The sequence below is a fragment of the Dendrobium catenatum genome, unplaced genomic scaffold, assembly GCF_001605985.2.
Source record: "Dendrobium catenatum unplaced genomic scaffold, ASM160598v2 fragScaff_scaffold_706, whole genome shotgun sequence".
NCBI classification, from domain to species: domain Eukaryota; kingdom Viridiplantae; phylum Streptophyta; class Magnoliopsida; order Asparagales; family Orchidaceae; genus Dendrobium; species Dendrobium catenatum.
Window position 1 is genome coordinate 1068666 of NW_021319168.1, and position 24243 is coordinate 1092908.

At 35.8% G+C, this 24243-nt stretch overlaps 2 protein-coding genes across 7 annotated transcripts in view; one reads left to right on the top strand and one right to left on the bottom strand.

Annotated features, from left to right (window-relative positions):
* The window catches only part of LOC110107649, a 14631-nt gene extending 8663 nt beyond the window's left edge, over nucleotides 1-5968 (top strand). Inside the window, exons 3-8 of the mRNA XM_020837962.2 lie at nucleotides 465-545; nucleotides 1559-1651; nucleotides 3370-3489; nucleotides 4720-4791; nucleotides 5789-5866; nucleotides 5915-5968. Of these exons, the coding sequence (XP_020693621.1) occupies nucleotides 465-545; nucleotides 1559-1651; nucleotides 3370-3489; nucleotides 4720-4791; nucleotides 5789-5866; nucleotides 5915-5968 (498 nt within the window). The remainder of the gene's footprint in view (nucleotides 1-464; nucleotides 546-1558; nucleotides 1652-3369; nucleotides 3490-4719; nucleotides 4792-5788; nucleotides 5867-5914) is intronic.
* Nucleotides 5969-9777: 3809 nt separating this feature from the next.
* On the bottom strand, nucleotides 9778-16095 carry LOC110107634 (protein N-lysine methyltransferase METTL21A). 6 transcript variants are annotated; one of them, XM_028695919.1, is made up of 10 exons: nucleotides 16006-16088; nucleotides 14524-14590; nucleotides 13542-13625; nucleotides 13096-13161; nucleotides 11966-12074; nucleotides 11746-11859; nucleotides 11323-11423; nucleotides 11012-11086; nucleotides 10843-10935; nucleotides 9778-10211 (listed from the first exon to the last, which is right to left on the bottom strand). In XM_028695919.1, exons 4-10 carry the CDS (start codon nucleotides 13114-13116, stop codon nucleotides 9945-9947), a joined length of 780 nt encoding a protein of 259 aa, XP_028551752.1. In that variant the 5' UTR covers nucleotides 13117-13161; nucleotides 13542-13625; nucleotides 14524-14590; nucleotides 16006-16088; the 3' UTR covers nucleotides 9778-9944. The 6 variants fall into 6 exon arrangements, with proteins under 6 accessions (XP_028551752.1, XP_028551753.1, XP_028551754.1 ...); XM_028695920.1 differs by having other exon boundaries at nucleotides 13096-13195; XM_028695921.1 differs by having other exon boundaries at nucleotides 11966-12059; nucleotides 16006-16087.
* Between the last annotated feature and the right edge of the window lie 8148 nt (nucleotides 16096-24243).

Consider the following 24243-nt stretch of genomic DNA (forward strand, 5'->3'; position numbering starts at 1 on the left):
ATCGGGAGGGGTAATTAACTATAGGGGCTTGCGCCTATAGGAAACCAGAACTCAGATCATAAAGTCCTCGCAAAATGAGGGCGAAATCTCTGGGTAGTGTCTTATCTACAAACCCATCTGCCTTCCAAAATTTACCTCGGAACTTATTCGTTAAAACTCCCTCGCCGAATAAGAAAAGCGAGCGGGGAGGCCGGGGCCGAATTTTCGGAGCCCACAGTTTGATCTCTTTTGCTGCCTTTAGCCTCGTGTGATGGTTCCCCCACATGCTCTAGCAAGGTTACCAGTGTGCTTCCCCTTTCTTTCATTAATTCTTATCTTCTAATAAACTTAAACATGAATTGATAGACGAAATTTATTCTTTATTTTTAACATGAAATATAGTTATCAGATCCTTTTAGTTTATCGGTTTTCTGCTGTATTTGACCCTGTAATGTTTTTCCTTCTAAAACCTGCTTAATTTTCAGGTTGCACAGCAGCCTTTTATTTTGCAGTCTCAGCTCTATAGCAGCATAAAGGATAGGACACAAGTAGATAGAGACTTGGAGGTCAATTCTTTTCTTAATTTTTTGCTTCAAGAAGCTATCTTTAAATGTTTTTTTAATTTCTTTGTTAAACAAACAGATTTATGTCTATGATATATTTCATGTTTTTCAACATGAAATATATCATGTTGAAAAACATTTCATAACAAGTATTGTTCAAAATGCTATATTTCTATACATTTTCCAAAGAATCAGAATGAGTAAACAGTATATTAATTGTGAAATTAATTTGAATGTCACCATGTTATTGAACATAATAATAAATGGGGTGTCAAAAATATCTGTTTTCTAAGCATTACACACATAGCAAGGAAAAAAAATTCTTTTCAAGTTAATGTTCTTTGTTGATAAAAATCATCTCTTACCATACAGACTATCCGTTATGGGACTTCTTTATGTTCTTGGTTGGTGGATTGATGTTTGCAAAGTTTTGCTATGAATACTTTTCACTTTAAATATCAAAATAAATGGTTTGGGTCAAAATTATTATAGTGGTCTGAATTGAACTTGGCATGCTTTACTTTATTTCTTTCAGGGTAGAGATATGTCTATATATACGTGTGCCTATGCTCAGAGATGATCATTTTAAGTTTTGATTAATCAAAATTTATAGTACCTTAGTACTGCAATCTGTGTGTAGGCATAAGGGCAACTGCTAGGCTGCCCTTATCGTGACTGGGAGATCACAGGTTTGAATGTGGAAACCACCTGTTTGCTATGGGGCCATATCACACGTCAACGTTTCCTTGTCATTGTGGGGTTAGGGGACTCCTGCTCTACCGGCTGGAGCCTTCTGCACTAGTGGCGGGAGCCTCCTGCACTAGGTGGGCTATTTTGGTAATTCGAGAAGTGGCTTAGCAATAATTTAGTTGTTTTTGTCATGGAATTTACTTCAAAATGGTTAAGACACTTATGGCTAAGTTAGAGCTCATGTATAATATATGTGCTATCATTGCTGATTCCTGGACAATCCAATTGTTGCATTTACTGAACGCTCATTTTTTTCCCTCTTCAAGTCACTGAAGAAAGAGAAGATTCTGCGACTGTTCAAATTAAATACAGGTCAGGATGACCATGCAATAATGTTTTTTGAAGATTATATAAACCAGGTAAACTTCCTTATCCTGCCAAATTACAATGTTACCATCTGTGCAAAGGAAATCTATGCATTAGAAGTCTTAAGTGTGCTATTTTCTATCATTAACCTACTTTTGGAAAATCTTAGTCAATATACCAAATGACCAAAATACTTATCGTCTCGGTGTTTTAAGCACAATTTTGTTCCTCCTTTTTTAAGAGCTTTGGTTTGTAATTTCCTATTGTTTGTTTTCTTAATCAGTTTTGAAGTTTTGTGCATCTGCCTGCTATACAAATCATGGCTGGTGGTAGCACTCACTGGAAACTTTAGATTTGCATTATAGAGAAAGAAATGGTTCTTATTATAATGGTTAACTGCTGTTTCTTCGGTGTTGGATGGAATCAGTTACTTGAGCAGTCCAAGCCCTACCTTTACATGAAATAAAGTCTTATGTGCTCTTTTTTTTTCTCCTCTATGAAACATATTTAGGAAAGTTCAGCTCTAAGGCCTTTATTTGTTTATAAATCAATACAATTTTCTTTAAATACATGAACTTATGTGCCATACCAAGACTTTTTTAGTTAATAACTTTGAATGACTGCAAAAAGTTCCCTACGTTGTGTGCGTTGGTGTTGTGGTTTGTTGCTATATTAGTGAACCTAAGATGTGGATGTGTGAGCTTAGAATGGGACAGTAGGGTGGTTTTAGAAGAGATTACGGAGGTATTAAGGATGATTAAAGGTTGACACGAGTTAATAAGAGAATAAAATGCAGGTTATTGGTTCTTTTTTTTTTTTAAAGTCATTATTGGGCTGAGATTTCTCATGACCATTGTGCACCTATGCTCTTAACTAGTAGAGTACCTCTGCATGAACACGATAGAGGACATGGAACAACACTTTTACTTGGACCATAAGTATTGAATTAGGTACTAAATGTTTGAATATAGTATACATATGTCTGTTTATTTCTTTATGGTTATTTAGGTGCAGAGGTAAGTTCATAATTCATTGCTTTTTAGTTGCCTATTTGTCTTTATTCATGCACTTACGATTGCATAAATGGTTGCTCCATGGCTATACATACCTGTTCTCATGTACTCATTTTCTTATCCGTGTATACACACACACACACGCTTGCATGCTTTTTAGTATAAATTTAGTAACACGGATGCACAAGCTCCTATTGAACAATTATTTCAAATATTCTCACATCAAAATTTGTTTTGTTAAACATCTATTTTTTTCTTGTCTTGCGAGTTTTATATGATTTTTGACAAAGTTTTTAGGGATCTTTACTCTGGGAAATCACTAAACCAATAAGCGACTATAGGGTCCACGTATTCTATTATTATATAGTTATAATAAAATAAGATATGGAAGGATCCTTCATTTAGAATTTTCTAAGCTTCATTTTTTACTACTTTGTATGCCTAGTTCATCTACTATCATGAGGGGTTGATGGATATGTTGATTCATGAATTTTAGAACCTTAACTAGTTTAGCAAACTGGTTCTGCGACTTGAAAAGTTACGAAGCAGTACCTTTCACTTTGAATGTATAATCATTTTCTTTGAACATTGATATTATTTGGTAGTTAATGCCAATTTCCTGTTTAGATCAACAGAAAAAAATGTACGTGTATATATATATATATAATTTATTTATCCTAGATATCTTCGAACAGGGAGAAATTTTTTAAGAAGACTGGAGATTTATGATTATTACTCTTTTTGATATTTATGTATAGATGGATATTGCGGTGAAGAAGTTAGGTGCCAGAAGTACGCATGGTATTGAAGTTTTTGAGTGGTTCAAAAATCATGTAATTGAATGCAAGCTGGATGTGAGCATAGATCATCAAGAGTTGGTCAGTTATTTCTATGTTATCTAAGATGAACTGCAATTTATTTCATCTTACATAGTGTTGGGTCTTTTGATAATGTGGTATTAGTACATGATTATTTTTTTTTCCCAAATATTGAAATCTATTTTAAATACCCTATTAACTGAATGTAGGGTATAATGCTAATAATGCAAATTCACCAAACGGAGGAAACATGTACCACATCCTGTGATCAATAGGATGCTGATAAATGTTGCTCTCATCCTTCCAGAAATTGAAATGAATTTCACTGAGATTGCCCTCCTTTGAATCGTATTCAAGCAAATTGTTGTGCCATGGATCTATTTTAGGAAGTTAATCTAACAAGAGCAACCTTGCGATGATACTAATTGATAGAAAAGTGGCATAGCTCAGAATGGAATGAATTGGGTTAAATTTTTCCTTCAAAATTTAAACACTCCATTCACTCGCATTATCGAAAACAAAAGTGCTGAAAATAATTTTCAGAAAAGTAACTTGTAATCCAAAAGTAATGCAACCAAGATTTTTTAGTGGTTTGACCCAAATCTGATCAACATCTACTATTTAAGCAATCCCTTCACACCTGGGTGATTAAAAATTAAATAATTTTGAACTCTTCAAATCTCGATTCCTTCAAATGCCTTTGTCTTTTCTCCGACCCATCCATTGTGCTGATCAAACTCCAATAATTGTAAGCTTCTCATTTTCCCCATAAAACACGCTTAACAAATAATTGGAAAATCAAGACATGTTTGTTATCATCAACATATATTATAGACTAGTTAAAGTTGACGGGGCTCATATTTTGCTCCACCTACTCCATAGTCTATAGCATGAATTCTAACTACTACCATGAATATTTTGCATAAATACGTTAACCAAGGAGCTGTCAATTGGAATTTGTTTACAGGGAACTTGTGAGTCTGTTCTAAGTGCAAAACAGAACATTGTTCTTGAGATCATATTACTTCTTTAAAATTCGCTAAAAAAAAATATTTTTGCCCGGTTATGAAGTTTTTTCCTGTTTATTCTTTTAGGGCTACCTGCCCATTTAGTCCGTTATTAATCCTTCTAGTTTTTCAAGTATGAAGGGTGTTGATATTTGATCTAAAAAATGCCGTGCAGCTACATTAGAAAGCATAGGGTGTCAATATTGTTTGCATCCTACATTTTGTTTGCTAAAATGATAGTTACTATTGTTTTGACATTTTTTTCTTCTTTGTTGCGTCATAGCTCATTCTGTTGTCAGCTGGAGGTGAGGTGCAAGATGAGGATATAACACTTCTAATCAATGCCGGTCTTCTTGTAAGTAATACTTAAAGTCGAACTTATGATATTTGGGATTCTTGCTGATGTATAAAAATAATAGTACACTACATTTGCATTCATCTGGTCATGTTAATGGTACTCTTGATAAATCTGGGCAGGACTTTATTTGACAATTCTCAGTAAAACTAGATCAATCAATTTTGCAAGATGTTTATTGGTGGAAGGAAATTTAGAGGTGTATAGCAATTTATTATAAAACAAGATATTACATGTTTAGATTTGATTATCTATACACTTATTTCTGGTTTAATCTGATCTGAATGAGAAGCTGTACAATGATAAGCATGATATGTATTTTAACTATCAAATATATTTTCATAAACAAGTTTTTTTTATACAACAGTGATTAGTCAAGAAGAAATTATGTCAATGATTCAAATTTGTGTGCATCATCATGTTTTTTTCCTTTTATGTTCACACTGTGCTATGATAGTTAGCATAGTTGGATCAAACACTTAAGTGAACATAGATGCATTCTAATAGGCATATTGGATTAACCTAACCTACATCATAACCTGTTTACACAATAACATCCCTCTCATTGTGCTATGTTTGCATTTTGAAGCTTATAAAATATAGAATAATTTGAAAATGAATTGGAATGAATTTACATAGCCAAAGCATTGTAGGACAATCCATATAGTGTTACTCGTTTTACATTTTTTTTAATGTCTTCAATGTGTCCATTATTTACATTACTTATAGAAGCTCTATTTCAATTCTAAACACGATGGAAGGAGTTTTGGCATTAGAGAGTTGTAATGAACAATTATTATTTTTGGACTAGACTCTTTAAGTTTTTAGTTTTTCCACTATTTATAGTATGTATGATTCTAGAGCAATAGTAAATTTTTATGTTATCGAATTTGCCAAATAATTTAATGGAAAGTTCTGACGAACATCAGCACGTTTGAGGATCTTCACAGTACATTATTTTACCCATTTTCTTATGTGAGTCCTTTTAATCCTGTAGACTCGCCAAATGATTGACCCGAATATGTACTGGTTTGCAATTCCATACATTGGCTCTGTACTCAAAGGTCTGTCCCAGGTAACTTTTTTTCTTTGTATTGCACATTTACTGTACTTGTGTTTGAAGAATTTTGATGAAATGTCCTTTTTTGTGGAAAATGTATGGATGCTTTGTCGGTGAACTGTGCTATGACGTTACTATTTCATTTAATATTAGGTAATCTATTGTAGTTGTTGCTATATATTGCCATAAATACTGGTATTATTTCAGACACCTGTAAAATCCCTTAAAAGGAGTGCGTTGTGTATGCTTATGCGTGAGCATCTATAGGCTTCCATTTAATGGCTAGTATTAGTATAGTTCCGAAATGATCAAGGAAGTTTATAGTTATAGTAAAATTACATCAAGGATTAACATTAAGCCCATAACTTTATATTTTAGTTATGAAGGTGCTTACAAAGGATATTTCAAGTGAGATGTCTTGTTATTTTCCTTTTTTTAAATGCCTTAGTTCTAGTAGGTGATATAACATATGCTGACTTTTTCCTCCTGGTGTTTATCATTGGAATGCTACTCCATCCTCTTCAAAGATTGACAATAACTCTTACAATACCCTTTTTTGTCTTGTAATTGAAGAAAATTACATCATTAAACTTGCTATATGACATTCTTCTTTCATGATTAGAGGCAAGCTGCTTCTGTAGGGGTGTCAAAATTGGGTTGCGTGTCGTGTTTGGGTCGAACCCGACCTGATTCTGACAAACTACTGTTGACATGACTCGAACCCAACCCGTTTTTGCAAACAGGTAGAAAAATTCAACCCGAACTTGACCCGTTGGATTTTCGTGTTGACCCGACCCGACACGAAATAACGGGAGAAAATGGTTACCTTTGCAACGAGCGAGCTCCCTCCCTTCGTTGTTGTTACTTCCAATCCCACCAAAAGAATGGCGAGTTGTCGTGACTTCCGACCCGACAGAAGGAACGTTGTCGTAGGAGGCGAATGAGTCTTTTATCGACTGATTGGCCGAAGTAGCACGCGAATGGGAGAATATGGTTACCTTCGCAACAAGCGATGCCTCCCATCGTCGTCATTCCGACTGGTGAGTTGTCGTGACTTCTGACCCGACAGAAGGAACGACGTCAAAGGAGACGCAGACTGTGGTGCAGGATGGGAATCGGGTCTGTTCCGGGTTGAAGTCGGATTTTCGGGTTGACCAACCCTACCCGAATTTGCAATTGTGTCAAGATTTTAAACCCGAACCCGACCCGTTTCACAAATTGGTTGACCCTAACCTGAAATTTTTTAATCGGGTTTGTGTTGGGTTTTCGAGTTGTGACAAATATTGACACCCCTACGCTTCTCAAAAGATCTCTCTATAGCCAATAATTAGTTAGCCTACTTTTTATCTCTAATACCATTAAGTTTAGTTATCATTTCTGTAGAAAGAATTGAATTCTTAACATCCTGTGACCTTATTTTCTCTCTACCATATAACATGGTTTCATGAAAATACTTATCAAAGGGAAGTAAAGAGCACAAGAGTAATGAAGTTTGATCCTCAATATCAATCATCACATTATATTCACTAAATCCCAAATAATTTAATTATACCGGTGAAGATTAGATTTAATGGGCATATCATCTTGCATGAGCAGCAAGCACACTCATTGCTCTAGATAAAGTTTGTTGGAGAGGCCTTTACTACAGTACAAAAACCCCAAGTTAACTACAACTCTTAATTTTTTTTTCTCTACAACCTCAATCAAGATTTCATCCACAAAACATAGCTATTTCATTGAGAGACTTTTTATACATTTTTGTTATATTTCATGGATATTTGAACATCTTATGTGTGCCTTGATAATCCCTTGTTGGGTTCCCATACTTATCATCTTTATTCTTTAAGCCCAAATATCTTCGGGCCATTAAACTTCTCCATTATATATATCATTGCTTGCATTTCAATAATGGAAGTGTGCCCTCATGTTTCTATCTCCTTACTTTGAATGCAAGCAATTTAGATAAATTTGTTTTAATCTAAGTTTTGTAGTTATCTTGATAATATAATTGAGACAATGTCCTTTAAAACTCTCCATGTGTGGACATAACAAAATATTGAAAAGCAAACTAAAAAATACAAGCTTAATAGAGCTGGACTTAAATTATGGCATCTAACTAGAAAATCTTGAATGAAGATGTTTTCATGATTATAAACTTGAGATCTACCATATATCAAACTAAAGTAAATTACTCTTGTCACTCAGTAAAAGAACTAATACGGATCTCACCAAGGGAAAAATAATGTGGAGTTTGCCAAGTAATGATTGTTAGTGGGGCTGTTGAAGGAAGTAAAGGAGAAATGTTATTCATTTGGCTGATGAGGAAGATATCATGTGAAGAACATGCTTGCAAGAGTAACATTTTTTATAAGCCTTTACACACATGCACACACAAACAAAATCTGTTTTATTGGCAAAGCTAGCACTTTGGTTTTTAAACCAGTGGCCAGTTCCGCGTGACGTGTGCGTTGCCGAATGCCAGCTAAGACTTGACGCGTTGCGTCCCGAGGCGACCAGGCCAGGCATCTCAGGCCAGTTCTGCACTTCCGCGCGCGTTGCCGCGTTGCGCCCGAGGAGGCGAGGCCAGGCGGCGGGCGCCCCAAGTCATTTCCGAGTCGCCGACGTGCGCATTTTCGCATCCGCGGGTCGGGTCGGGTTGACCCGAACCCGAAGCGGGTCGTGTTCGGGTCCAGCAAATCGACCCGTTTGCAAAACCGGGTTGGGTCAACCCGAACCCGAATAGTGCCGGGTCAGTTTCGGGTTCGACCCGAACCCGACCCGTAACCCGAAATTGACAGGTCTAATCCAAGTTGGGGCGATTCAGCAAGAATTTGCTTATAAGAGATAAAGGAGTATGGTCTAATAAGTTCAAAAATGTCATCATTAGAGAAAATTAGTGCAATTTTGGTCGATGATTATTTATGTTGATGTGGAGCTTACTTTTCATGAAAATATTATATAGGATGAAATGAGAGGGGATGTAACTTGAATATGGTAATCAAACCACATCATTTGCGAAGGAATGAAAAGTGCATCACAAGAGGCGCATTATTTGGAGATATGAAGGTAGGTGGAGCCGCTGAGATTATAAGAGCCACTTCATGTATTTGTATAATGTGTTTGTATGTCTATGGTACACGTGCATTATACAACATGGGTTCATAGGCGACACTTTTTTTTTGATGGTTTAATGCGTCACACGAACTTTAATGAGAGGCTCGTGCAACCCATAACATGCTACGATGTACTATTTTATTTCTTTTCAAAAGCAACTATTCACGGGGTGTCTATGAGTCCTTGTTTGAATAGAGACCATTTTGGCGATTTGGATTTTTTATTGACGCGCGTCAAGCGAGTTTCATGCGAAGCTGCACTCTTTTCCTTTTGAAATTCATCGTGCAGTCAACTCAATCCCGATACTAGTATTGAGGTCAACAGATGATGCCTGCGAGTTACCACCAGTAGGGTGAGGTGTGTTACATAATAGGGTACACTTTTAGCTAGACACGAGCTTGTGTGCAACTATTTGTTGAGGATAAAGGATAATTTAATAAATGCAAGCATGCCTTTATATTTACAATACTCTTGCATTTAAAATGCGAGGAAAAGGATGGCAACAATAAAAGAAAAATGCAACTTTTAACTAATTCAAACTACAAAACATAATATACTCATCCACTTCGACTTCGTTTGGGATAGCTTTTTTACTGTTTTCTAAAGCAGATTTTTAGTACATAAATTTCTTATATTAGATATTTGTATTAGACAATTATTTTATAAAGTTGTCTCGAGTTTAGCCTGCTTCAGGTTGGTTCGATACGAAGCCAATTTTTAAATTTTTGGATTGGATCAACAACTAACCTGTTTACGATTTAATCGATCGAACCGGTTGTAATCGATTTTAAAACAATGCATATCCAATAGAGTGATTCATCAACAACCAACTATATATATATATATGATTTGGCTACAAATAAGATTTACTAAATCATAGGATTAAACATATAATGTAAATACCCTAAAAATCTATTTGACAATATTTAAATCCCGCCTAAAATGGAACATCAAATAAGCCCAGAACTATTGATTTCTTCTAAGAAATTTTAACATCCTTCAAAAGCCGAGCAGCTAAGGCTCCATGTCTTCTACTCTCCCAGTCACCAGCCTTCATGTCTGCTACTACTGGTGCTATGAGCTCAACACCTTCCTTCTCAGCCAAATCATCTTCTGTTTCACTATTATGATTCCCACTGTCCAGTAATGGTGCATTTGTGTTCTGTAGATTGTCTTCAAGTATCTGCGGAGGCTTCAGTTCCATTATGAATAGCTGAATGCTTGGATGTTGATATTTTATATCCATCTGCACCCAGAAATCAGTTGTAGGACAGATCAAAATATTTATAGATACAGATCATCAACTATTTCTGATCTCGCTTTGGCGCTTCTTGTTCAACAACGAAGCTCTAGGTTTCATTTGGGATGGCTTTCTTGCTGCTTTGTTTTAGAAAGCTATTCCAAACGAAGCGCTAGATAGAGATAGAGTTAGGAATTATGATTTTAAAAAATTAAGCAATTAAAAATTCAGAAGATTGTTATACCATATAAGTATACCTACCACTTGAACTTTCCATCCATTTACATAGTTATTCTAACATTCATATGTTAAATTGGCCCATTCAATAGCAACGAAATTTAGGTTTTATTTGGGAAAGCTTTTTTACTGCTTCTTAAAACAATTTTTTAATACAAAAATTAAAATTTTTGTACTAAAAAACTGCTTTAAGAAGCAATAAAAAAAACCTTCCCAAACGAAGCCTTAGGTTTTGTTTGAGACGACTTTCTTGTTGTTCCCAGTTATATTAAAGGATCATTTTAATCCCTCAAATCTTTAAAAATGAATCAAAATAGTCATATGATGAGACTATTTTCAAAATAATCAATGGCACATTTTGATTCTTTTCTCCGCATGAAATAGTAGCATCTAAACACACCTTAGCTTTTGGGACAGTTTTCACGACAAAATTATCCTTCCAAATCTGAATCATCTGCTCATGCACGGTTGTTGACCGAATTTCATAACCTAACTGCATTAAGGAGGGATATTTCAACCACAAAAAAAGGAAACCATCAGTAACGAAGAATTTAACCTTAGCTGCTTACCATAATTGTTGTCTTAGGCCCAGATAAAGCCATAATTGTTTGAACAAGTGGCTCCAACAGATGTTCTGCATAAACCTTCAGAAGTTATCAAAATACATGTTAGCTCAATATTAGAAACAGAAGGATTGCATTCATATTACAAGTTCTCAAGAATACTGGCATGAGAATCAAATATCTTACGCTTCGTTTGGGACGGCTTTTTTTTCTACTTTTTAAATCAACTTCCTAGTACTAGGAAGCTGCTTTAAGAAGCAATAAGAAAGCCGTCCCAAACGAAGCCTTAGTTGAAATAATATCTTGTCTGAACTCACAATATCTGTGCCGATGATGTAGTCAAATGGGGGGCAAACAGCTCTTATGTGATCTTCATTTCCCCAATCCAACTCAGCAACCTCAATGGAACCAAGGGAAGCTGTGCAACAGTTATTTATGTCAAATTCAGCAAATATTTGGCAATAACAATTCTAGTAATGAACTTAGGTTCTTTTACTCCTTACTAGCATAACATGCATGGATTTTCAGTAGCATGAATCAACATGATATGTTCGATTTAGTTTTCATTTGGGACGATTTTTTTCTTACTTTCTAAAACAGCTTTCTAGTATAATTTTTTTTGAATTTGAGATTTTTGTACTTAAAAACTGTTTTAAAAAGCAGTATGAAAGCCGTCCCAAACAAAGAATAGGCTAGCAGAAATTACATATATAATTTATTTATTAATGTTCAGAGCAGACCTGAATCATTTGCTTGCATTATCCATGAAGTGTTGCGAGTAATATTTTTCATCAGGAGAGGAAGGACCTCAATTTGGTCTGTAGAAACTACATTGCATCCTAATAGCGCCATTCCTGGAAAATTATTTCTCCAGTAACATAAATAAAAGGATTTGTAAATGCATAAGTAAGATGCCTACATTTGTTAAAGCAGAATAAAGTAGCATTGAGAGTCACTCACCTAAGCCAGCTAAACCACAACCAGCTCCAAGCTCAATAGCTCGTTTTCCTTTCAACTTGGATGGGCTAAATCTACCTTTTCTGCTGTTCTTTTCCTGAAGAAAAATGGACTGTCAGGCTAAAGTGTGAGATGGCACAAAATTCACTGAAAATATATGAAAGAAAATTTAATATTTTCTGCCAAAATTTTGTGATAAGTGTCTCCAGCATTTCCACCTACCACACTCCTAGTTGTCCTACTTGTCGTAAGGACTCATATTGGGATTCACAGTCTTACAATATTAATAAAGTAGGGAAGCAAAAAAGATGAATCGAATATAAGAGAAGAATTGGGGTTGTAGAAATAACAAAATGATAAGGAACTTGGAAGAATGAATGCCTCTGAGAGGGAGGCAATGGGTATAGAGGAAGAAAGCATTCCAAAAGAAACTCTTTTCACTCCATCTTCAACTCCAATCAAATAACAAAACATTAAGTCATATTTATGGAGAGAGATTATTGAAATTTACATAAGTGCTCTATAACAAATTAAAACTAACAAGTCTTGCATGAACTATAATAAAATAATGAGAATGCACTAATATTACTGATTTACTTGTATCTACTTTAGGTTGGTTTGTCCTCGGTGTTGATTGGCATTGGCTCAATTGCCATTGGTTGAGTCTAAATTTTGCATCCTTTGCGTGATTATGTGACTACGTGACGAGTCGGTCATAGTAAAATAAGTTGTTGTCTTCTTCATGGAGATCCTATAGATCTGACATTATATTGGTATCAAAGCCATGGGCTCAAAAGAATCCAAGGTCAAAGATTTTAAAGTTATGTGTTTTCCTACATCAATACTTAGGAGTAAATTTTACGGTGTTGAGGCGATAGCTATTCTTATTGCTAGTTATTATATATGTTTTCCTAGGTAATAAGTTTTAACTCTCTTTGGCTCTTCCTAAAATGAAATACTTTGCTACCATCATGGTCACTTAAGCTATTTTTGCCAATATACTCCCAATTGTGCTTACTTGCAAAGTTGCATTTTTGCACTTTAGTTTGAAATGCATTGATCAGCATGTACCAAATGTCTCTATTAAGTTTAAATCAAAAACAATGATTTGTTTTAAGAAAAGTTGTGATTACCAGGAACTTGATGAAGACCATCGACGAATCCCAAACAGTTGTACCAAGATGCTTGGAGTTAGGATCCTGCCACCAAGAAATACAAACTTGTATTGATTTTCTGGACATAAATAGAATGTTGTCAGAAAATTATATCTTTGTGTTATATGCATACATTTATGCAAATATATAAAGGGATCTTCTATTGTTTATTTATTTTTTAAATTGCTTTCACTTTTTGAAGTTTTGCATAGCATGATATAAGCAAATTAATATAGAGGAAAACTTCAATAATACACACATATGCCACCAAAGAATCATCAGTTGTATAAGATGATGCTAAATTCAAAATTATTGCAGAAGCATCAGAATGCCCCCGTTCAGAAAGTTAGCAAAATGGAGGTCAAGAAGTTATTTTAACCAAAATTATGAAACAGAAAGGTAACAGGAAAGACTACGCAACTCACTTTAGTCCGTTGGTTGGGAACTTTGGCCACCAACCAAGAGATCTTGGGTTTGAATCTCGCGTATGTGAGTTTGCCTTAATTGGCCTAATTGTTCCAAAAAAAAAAAAAAAAAAAAAAAAAAAAAAAACATGAAAGACAAACGAGACAGACACCAAATGTTAATTACATTGACCAACATATCAAGGCCATTGCAGAGTACACCAAATGGAAAAGCTTCAACCGGAACACTGAACCATTAACATGACCCAAATAAGTTTATGCATTCTCAGTTGAATTACATCCACAAATGATTTCAGTGTTCTATTAACCCTAAGAATCTTAACACATATTCAAATGCTGATCAAGAACTAAATCAAAAGGGCGTTGTTTGGCTTAATTTTCTTCAAAATATAGTGTACTCAAGATTGAAATGTTATCCAGATCTCACAATAATCTACATTGGAATGTGAAGATTGCTCTATAGAGTACTCAAGCTTGACAATTAATCCAGATCTCACAATAATCTACCTTGGAATGTGAAGATTGTTGTTCTATCTATAAAGATCAATGGAGATTATGAACCTCCTTTTTTCCCTTTTTTTTTTTAACTTCCTTGAGTTGATTTGACATCACAATATAGATGTACCAAACAGCCTTTAAAACACAAAATCCATCCATACCTTATTGTAGCAACAAGAAGCCAATCCACCCACATAAGAAGTATGTTTATGATAAATAGAGTGAAACCATACAGAATAAAAATGTCAAACCCTCATTGAGGTAAAGCGATGGCGACGAAAAATAATGAACACGGTGAAGATTATGCTCAACACAGGTTTAAAGTATAAAAACAGTAATTAATTCAATGATTGATCGTGCTTACTCTTCTTTTTAATAAGTAGTCTCATCAGTTTTTCACAAAAAAATCATTCTAAATTCAAAGCATTTAAATAGTATTTCATAGAAATCATAAAAAACTATGAAAATCACTAAAACATTTTACCTGAGACAAATGCAGATGGTGCCCTAAAACCTCAATTACCACAGCTGATGTGCTCGGAGAATTTAACCTAGCAAGGCATGGCAGTTGCAATGGCTTGGTCAACAAATCACGCCAATGGAATTTGAAAGACTAAAATGCCAATATTTAAGAGCAAATGATATGTTCAGAATTATTATACTTATAAAATAACCAAATTATGAGAAAAGTAATGAAATGTACTACTATAAAGCTCCTGATAGTGTTAGAGAATCAATTTGCTTTTATACCAAGAAGATCCACCATAGAGATGATTTTTTTGTTAAGCCAATTATTAGAAATGTACAGTGCAAATAAATTAGCCCCATATAGTTCCTAACAATTTGGAGAAGGAATATGAGTGAGCATTATGATATTTCACTTGAAAAGTGTTAAAAAAAATGTGTGCCAAAGTACATTCAAGTCGTAAGGATCGGTAAGATGAAATATCAACTGGTTTCAAAGAACTTTTTAAGTAACAAAAAATAGTTTTCAATCACAGTAGAATTACATCAAAGATTAGCAATAAATTCAGCTGTTTATAAAGAATATTAAAAGCATGGTATCTTAGTGTATGATTTTATAATTTAGAAGTTAAAATATTTAAGAAAATGTTTAGATGATAAAAGCAATAAAATGAGCAGAGTAATGATCAACCTAAAAGTTTTATTATATGATTCTTTAGGTTGAACCTGGCCAAGGGGAACTGTTCCCTTGGACCCAAATATATCTGCCAACAGTTACTTAAAAGTTTGACCACCCTAAAAATTATAGCTGATTCCGCCCTATGTAACAACAACGATATGTTTCTAACCGCTCCTTAAAATAAGCTTAATAACGAGTAAATTCATAAATTAAAGGCACTTCTATGATGAAAATATAGAAGAGAAATATCCATCTATCTAGCTAATAATGAAGATCTAAATTTTTGACAATAACATATCATATATAAAATTTAATTATAAGGTTTCCAATGTGTTCAAGTGCATTTCTTACACACTATAATCCATAAATCATCATGTAACTTCTCCTAGAAACACATAATTCTATTATTAACTAAACATGAAGCAGTCAACCACCTTCTTTTTCTCAGCTTTTGCTCCACAAATCGCTCTAAAAAAATAATAGCACAAATCCAATTGCAGTTCACGCTAGAATTTCGAGATTCTGATCCAACCTAACCCTAGAATGCAGTTAACTTTTCCTTCAAAAGTATACGCTGAAAAGAAGAACCGAAAAGATCGATACTAGGGACTAGGGTCTCTATAAGTAAAAAAAGGTTAACACAGCAAAGGAATCCGATCTTTTATTTACTCGCAGGTTCATATCACCTAGCTCATTTCCAGAAGGAAAAACCCTGGAGGATCTGGATCAGAATTAGAAGTAACAGAGAAAGGGCATGAATGCACAGTATCAGTAAACGGCGAAGAAGGTAATTGAGAGCTCTCCGAAAACTTCTAAGATTACCTATCTTCATCCATTGCAGATCACCGCCTAAGCTCCACGGCCGCAGGAGTATCAGATTCACAGCCGCAGCGAGCGACGTCTCACAGCGGTGAGAGCTGAGACGAAAATGCAGACGCTTTCGGCTTTTCCCTAAATTTCAATTATTTAAATGATTAATAATATTAATTTTTAAAACATTCATTTAAATATTAAAATTCATAACAAAATTATAATAAATATTTTTAATTAAAATTTCAATAATTTGCTAGTGCTATATACAAATATATAAATTTAATAATTTAAATAATAATATAGGTAACTTAGAGTAATTATAAAAGACAAATGATTTATAATTTGGAGTATTTTTTCTCTTATTTTAATTACACTCCATTAATTATCTCTTTTGAATAACTCAATTCATATGTGGATGGTTTATAGTGTTAAACAAAAAATATTTATTTATACTTTTTTATTATTAGTTACATGTTATTTAAAATGTTATAAATTTTGGAGAGAATATGATCATTAACATTTTTTTATATGATCATTAATATTAATTGCATTATACTTCAATTTAAGTGTTTGACTAACCTTAATGTAAATATCTTTGTTTTTATTGTCGTTGTCATGATTAGACATAAATGATATGATATGATGTAAATATAACATAAGATATGATTTATACAATTCATGATTGATATGGGCATATAATAATGTTGGCATAACTGATACAATAGTACATGATATTTATACATATTATATATGAACATGATACATATCATTGCTACAATATAAGATTTAGATTACCTACCACGATCATAAGATATCTCTGAACAAATTTAATGAATGAAAATACCCCGAATAATTTTCTCTCACTTCTTTATCCTCTCTCTCCTTTTTTTCTTTTCTCCCTCTCCCCTCCTCTCCTCTCTTTTTTTTTTTTCTTTACTTAAATGAATGGTGTTACGTGATATATATATATATATATATATATATATATTCATTGGTGTCTGGTACGACAACGCCCTAAACCACAGCGATATTGTGCTACATGTTGAACCCAGAGTTATTGTAGAATTGAGACTTTGATTGTTATAGAGGAGGGTCATTTTGATATAAATTTTGGAGGTTAAAGAACCCCTACATAGTAGATATCATACAATACCCTCTATACTATTTGTTGGCATAAAAATATTGACAAAATAGGTATCCCCCTGGCGGTGGACGCCCTCACTGCCCAAAAATTCAGGCTTACATATGCCCGAGTCTGTATCCAAGTCAATAACAAAATCAAATATCCTGATTTATCCCAATCTCCATAGAGGATGAAATTATGCATTTGAAAATTCATTATGAATGAAGGTCATCTCCATGTGATTGATGCTGGAGACAACCTTAAGAAGGCTAACCCCCTCAGAGGAAGGAGCTTTTCTCGAGCCCCCAACTCTAATAGGAATCAGGATAGGAGCAACAACTCTTCGGCTCAAGTAAGGACTTCTAATCAGGAAGCTAATTCTAAGGCTAGTGCTATCTTTGCACAACAACCCCCTAAATAGGGGTGTCAATTCGGGTCGATGGGTCGGGTTCGGGTCGAACCTGAGCTGACCCGGATCTAAACGGGTAAACTCGAACTCGACCCATTTTTGCAAACGGGTTGAACATTTCAACCCAGACCCGACCTGCTCGAGTTGCTGGGTTGACTCGACCCGACCCGAGTTCGGTTGTACGGGATCACGAGAGGTAGGCTGGAGTCCAAGTCGGACTCGTAAGCTCGCCTGCGGAGCGGAGCTGGTGCGGGCTGAACGCATGATCGCGGGCTTGACACGCGCGAGTTCGCGGGGTCGCGGGACGCCTGGTCAGGCTGGAAGCAGAGCGTGGGATGCCGGTCAGGCTGGATGCGGGACGCCGGGATCCGCCGAGGAGACGCGCGAGGGCTCGTCGGGCTGGATACGCGCGAGTTCGCGGGACCTGACGCGGACGCGACCTGACGAGCTGACGGGACTCGACCTTAGTAGCGAGTTTACGAAATGGGTCAATTCGGGTTAACCCGCGGGTTGTCGAGTCAACCTGAACCCGACCCATTTTTCAAACGGGACAAAAATTCGAACCCGGACCGGCCGACCCGTTTCTCAAATGGGTTGACCCAAACTTAGATTTTTCTGGGTCGGTTCGAAAGTTGACACCCCTACCCCTAAACCTCCCTCCTACATCCCTTCCTCTTCCTCACTGGCTAAACCTCCTCAATCACAACCTGATACAGAACAACCCTCTGCATCCAAAAATCAGCCTTCAAAATATGACCTCGTCCCCAACCTAAACTCCCCTACCGACGAAACCATCCTCACTACAAATTCCCTACATTCCCCAAAACAGACAACTGTCATTGCTTCCCCTAACAAGTTTGATGCTCTTCTGGACATTAAAACGAATGCTTGCTCCACCAACAGTGAACCCACTACTGAAACTCAGTCTGAAAAATAAAAAGAGGTATCCAAGCCGCCTAATTTTAAAGGGGAATCCCTAACCCAACCTCCATCCTCCTCCTCATCTCACACAAAAAATAACCAAGGCAAGCATAAGAAGCCTCAACCATCTACCTCCAAATCCCAATGACCATTCCCCCCATAGCCACTTGGAACATTAGGGGTTTCAATAACCCTAGCAAAGTCATTGTTTGCAAGCAACTTGTTAAAACCCATAAGCTGGACCTAATTTGTATTTTGGAGAATAGAATTCATAGGAATTCTATTGTTGATCCCTGGATTTGTGCTGCACATACTGTGTTTGAATCTGAAGCTAGTTGTAGTAACATTGATCTATCGACATCGAGTAGAATCTGGATTAAATGGGCTGGAGACAGAATCAACTTTGTTCCCACTTTCTTTTCCTCGCAACTTATCTCTTGCTGGGTCACCTATGGGCCTTCTATGTCTTTTTACCTGAGTGTTGTGTATGGCTCCAATTCTACGGAGGAAAGATCAATTCTATGGCTACAACTTTGCAATAATGCTCCTTCCACTGATTTGCCTTGGATCCTTATGGGTGATTTTAATTGCTGCAGATACCAAAATGAGAAGGCTGGGGGTCACCCACTTCATTTTAGTCGCATGGGTGAATTTAACACCTTCATTTTGACAATCACCTTTCTGATCTCTCTTCCACTGGTTTTTTTTATACTTGGTTCAACCAACAGACTGAGAGTCGTACTCACATCAAGCTTGACAAGGTTTTAGTAAATAAGGCTTGGATTGCCAAATATCCTCTTTCCCACTATCTAGCTGACAAACCTATGTGCTCTGACCACAGTCCAATTGTTCCCAAGGATGGTTGTAATCACTTCACTATTAATCGGTTCCAATTCAAAAATTTCTGGACATTTAAGGACGACTATTGGGATATCATGTTAAATATTTTTCTGGAACCTACTGTTGGGAATCCCCTGATAGATTTTTCCAATAAGCTTAGAAAACTTAAACTATCTATCAGAAATAAGGAGTGGGCTTCAGCCAATACTATTCAGCTTACTCTTCACAACCTTCAGGAAAAGTAAGAGCCTCTCCTTACCTTATTGGACTCTGACCCTACTAATCTCTCTCTCAATTTTGCTTTGAAATGCACCAATGGGAAATTTGCCGATTTAACTTCCTCTTGGACTTCCTGGGTATCACAAAGGGCAAAAGCCAAATGGCTTAAGATGGAGAAGATGATTTTAAATTTTTATACTCAAAAATTCGGATGCGGAGGAACTTCAACAATGCTGCTTTTCTACGGCTTTTTGTGGCAATTCAAGGAACATTGGCAATACTAAGCTAATACATGTTGTCCACTTTCAGAATCTCTTCAACCCACTGCTCTTCAGACTTCTGAGATCTCTCGCTTTTCTGTAGGCAGAACCACATCCCCCCCCCCCTCAATGCTTTTGTTTCTCACAGATCCTATCTCCAATACCGAGATTAGGAATGCTGTTTTCTCCAGGGCTTCCTCTTCCTCAACTGGGCCTGATGGTTTTAACTTTTATTTTTATAAGTCTAGTTGGCATATCCTTGGTCCTTCTCTTTGCAAAGCAGTTAAGTCTTTTTTTGTTAAAGGTTATCTTCCAAAAGGAATCAATTCTACTACCATCTTTCTGATTCCCGAAACCTCTCATGTCAACTCTATATCAGACTTTAGGCCTTTTTCCCTCTGCAATACTCTGTATAAAATAATATCCAAAATTCTTGCTACTTGACTCAAATGCATTATTCCACTTATCATTAACCAGGTTCAGGCTGGTTTCATCAGCAATCGGATTTCCACGGATAATGTGGTTTTGGCTTCTGAAGTTTTGGGTTTCTTCAAGAAATGCACCAAGACCCCTTTCTTTTGTGTCAAATTGGATATTAAGAAGGCTTTTGACTCGCTTTTGAGGGAATTTTTGTTGTTGAGAATGGCTCAAAATGGTATCCCCCCTGCATTTATTCAATGGGTTAAAGCTTGTATTACAAATGTTCATTTTTCTATCTACATTGATAGGGGTTTGTAGGGCTTTATCCCCTCTTATGCGGGGCTTCGTCAGGGATTCCCCCTTAGTCCTTATTTATTCTGCTTCGCTATGGATGCTTTATCCTGCTTATTTGATAACATGGAGGAGGGAAGATCATTCCAACCAGTGGATATCAATGGATTTAAAATTTCTCACATTCTTTATGCGGATGACGTGCTTGTTTTTGACAGGGCAACCTTGTCAAATTGTCAAGTGCTTAATGACATGCTTCTTACTTTTGCTACCTCTTCTGGCCTAAAAGTTAACCCTGATAAAAGTTCTATCATCATGCAAGCGAATTCTCCTAATTCTAAGGAAATTTGTGACACTTTATACATCCAAAATCTTTGCATGACTTTCAATTACTTGGGCATCCCCATCTCTATCAAAAGACTTCTCATCTCTCAATTCTCCCCCCTTCTTGATATTATAACTAATAAGCTTTCTAGCTGGAAAGCAATGTCTCTTTCTTTTGCAGAAAGGCTTTAATATCTAAGCTTAACGATTTGGAATACTATCACATATTGGATTCGGGGAGCAATTTTACATAAGTCATGTTGCAAATATATGAAAAAAAAAAAAAGCAAAATTCCTATATTTTGGTGATATAAAGGCTAAAAAGCTTCACTTAGTTTCTTGGGCTAATACTTGCAAACCAAAAAATAAGGGGGCCTTGGGATACCTGCACTTCAAGCTATTCACTATGCTTACGATTGTTCTTTGATTCTTAGAATATACAATTGGCCTTCTCCCCTCTCTAACTGGTTCCTTGCCAATTACTGCTCACCTTGGAACCCCCCCCCCATGTGGAAAAGTATATGCTCCTCTACTGTTAGAGCCAAACCAAATCTACAATTCAACATTACTGAGAACTCTTCTATAAGTCTGAAATGGGATCATTGGTGCTCGGGTATGTGTTTTCAAGAGGTCCCTAATTATGAATTTTTCATTAGTTTTTTTTCTGATAATGCCCCTCTGGTTGTGATCTATGATTCGGTGGATTGGAATCTTTCGATCTATTGCCCTGTGAATTTACAAAACATCATTTGCTCTCTTCCTATTTCTAGATCTGGGCAAGGTAAATGCCTTATTTGGGGCTCTAACAACACTTACAATTTTGGCAATTTCATTCAAGACTATCATAAAGATAATGGGGATGTTTTATGGAGTAATTTTGTGTGGCATAAACGCTTTGCTCTTAGATTTTTGATATATGTGTGGCTTTGTTTTATCGGGGGGTTAAAAACTACAGATGCTTTAAGGAGGAATATTATCGTGGATCCCAAATGCATTTTTTGCCATTCCTACACAAAAAAATGTCTCTCGCCTGTTCTTTGTGTGTGATTACACGTTTTACATCATCACTAGTCTTCTCCTATCCATAAACACCTTTCTCATGAGGCCAAATCTTAGCCAAATTATTGATTATTTCTCGGAAGGTGGCAATCCAAGATCTGGAAGTTTGGCTTTTAATTTGTTGATTCTCTCGGCTATGGTTTATATCATTTGGAGAGAGAGAAATTACATGAAATTTGCTAATTACTTCAAAAGCAATGTGACTATCCAAGCTCTGATTAGAAAGGTGGTTGGTATTAAACTTAAGAGATGGAAAAAATGAAGGTTACATAGGACTCTTCTATTGCTTCTCCACGAGGGTATTTCTGCTGGTTTTGTGAAGGCTTGGTTTTGCCTTACTTTTATGATCTGTTGCATTCATCTATTTTTCAGTCCGATTTTGAATTTTTATGGTTGGGGGCGATGATGTACAGATTGCATCCTCTCCTCCTCGATGGCGATCCTTGCAACAAACTCGTTCTTGACGGCAATGTTGGCAACCGGGGAAATGAACGCCGCTATGTGGATGCACATCTGTTTTTCTTGAGCCAAATTTTATTTCCTCACCTTCAACTCTAGAAGGTTTTATTTTGGGCTTCAAGCTTGGATCTTAATTCTTCGAAGCTGTTTTGTTGCAGATCCTCTCTACTCAGATTATTTTCTTCCCATTCACATGTGTAATTTTGACACCTTATGGTGTTTTTTTTCTTTTCTGCTTTCCCTGACAACTTTTTTTTTTTTTCACAATTTTGGTCATTTTGGTTTTACTACACATGTAACTAGTTTTTTGCATTAATGGAATTTGGGCTTTGCCCTACTTTTCCCAAAAAAAAAAAAAATATTGACAGTTCGACGCTAATTCAACTTTTCCTTCAACTTGAATTTGGGTTGGTCATTCTCAACCTCATTCATTTGAACTTGAACAAGCCAACACCCTAGTATGGACCTCTAGCCCATCCCTAAAGATATTTCAATTACTCATCAATTCTAATCTCAATTTCAATACTTTAGCTCATGTAGTAGGTTAAATTCCAACTTAGCTTAGCTAGGAACTCCACATCAACCTTTTAACACAAGTTGAATTGGATTTGACCTTGGGATAACTACAAGATTTCTATTTGACACAATAAAGATCATAGGAGGTATTCTTAGGTTATATAATCTAAAATCATATGAATTTCCTCTTTATATAAGTTTAACCTTAGCGAGCCCCAAGATAAACCTTTTTCCGAGTTAAGATTTTTAATCCAAATTTGACTCAAAAATTAATTGGGTCAATCCGAACCTGAATTTTTTAAGCCTGGTTATTTATTGACACCTTTATCTAGGGTGCTTAGCAGACCATCATCAGAGGAGCCAATATTTCAGTCGTGGTTGTACATTTAATATTTTAAGGATTATATAATAATTTTTTTTGTTAGTCTTAAGTAACTTTGTTCACGTCCGTGCACACAGACAAATATATAATTTTAATTATTTCCATTAGTTGTTGTTTTTTCTCTCATTTTTAGTGTTATATGCTCTATTCATATAATGAAATAATATTTTTTTTCCATGCTTACCTTTGCTATTTATATTATTTGTTTATGAACTTTTTATTAGTACAAAATGAGTTTTCATATATTTTCATCACATTGTATGTTGTCAGGATGAACCTCTTTTCACACCTAATGCATAATACTGTCGCCACATTTCAACATGGTTGAGATCATCACCACCTTTTAATGCGGACATTGCTGTAAACACCTACACATGACAATCTCTATGCCCTATATTTGGGCAAATTATTAGGTTCAGTCACTGGACCTATCTCTGCGTTTGGATGCCAATAGAAAGCGGACATCTGGTGAAATACAAGTGCGATTTTTTTAATATAATCTTTTTGCTTTATATCTTGTTAGCCCGATCGACCCGACCCAGTTACCCGGCGATGATTTGAATTCAGGACTACAATAATGGAAACGAAGCGTTTTTAGTTTTTACTATTCACTCGACATTTTCACTGCTCTGTTACTCTCTGCTCTCTGCTCTCGGACTTCTGCAATACTTTCCGTTCTATGGAGTACTAGTAAAAAGTTGCGCTTTAAGCGCAACAATAATGCACTTAAAGCGCAACTTTAGCACACGTAAAGCGCAACTATAGCACATTTAAAGTGTAACGATAACGCACGTTTCCATTCTCGTATTGCAGAAGTCCAAGAGCAACAGAGCAGTGAGCCGAGAGTAACAGAGCAGTGAAAATGTTGAGTGAATAGTAAAAATGGTCGTTTCCATTCTTATAGTCCTAAATTCAAATCATCGCTGGGTTACTGGGTCGGGTTAATCGGGCTGACAAAACATAAAACAAAAGATTATATTAAAAAAATCGCACTTGCATTCCGCCAGATGTTCACTTTCTATTG

Bases quoted from the DNA above. Each gene is read 5' to 3' on its own strand.
- LOC110107634 (XM_028695918.1), bottom strand. The intron at 13,162-14,523 runs GTAAAATGTTTT...TCTTGGTGGCAG, and splicing joins ACCATCTGCATTTGTCTCAG to GATCCTAACTCCAAGCATCT. The intron at 12,075-13,095 runs GTAATCACAACT...TTAGCCTGACAG, and splicing joins TGGTCTTCATCAAGTTCCTG to TCCATTTTTCTTCAGGAAAA.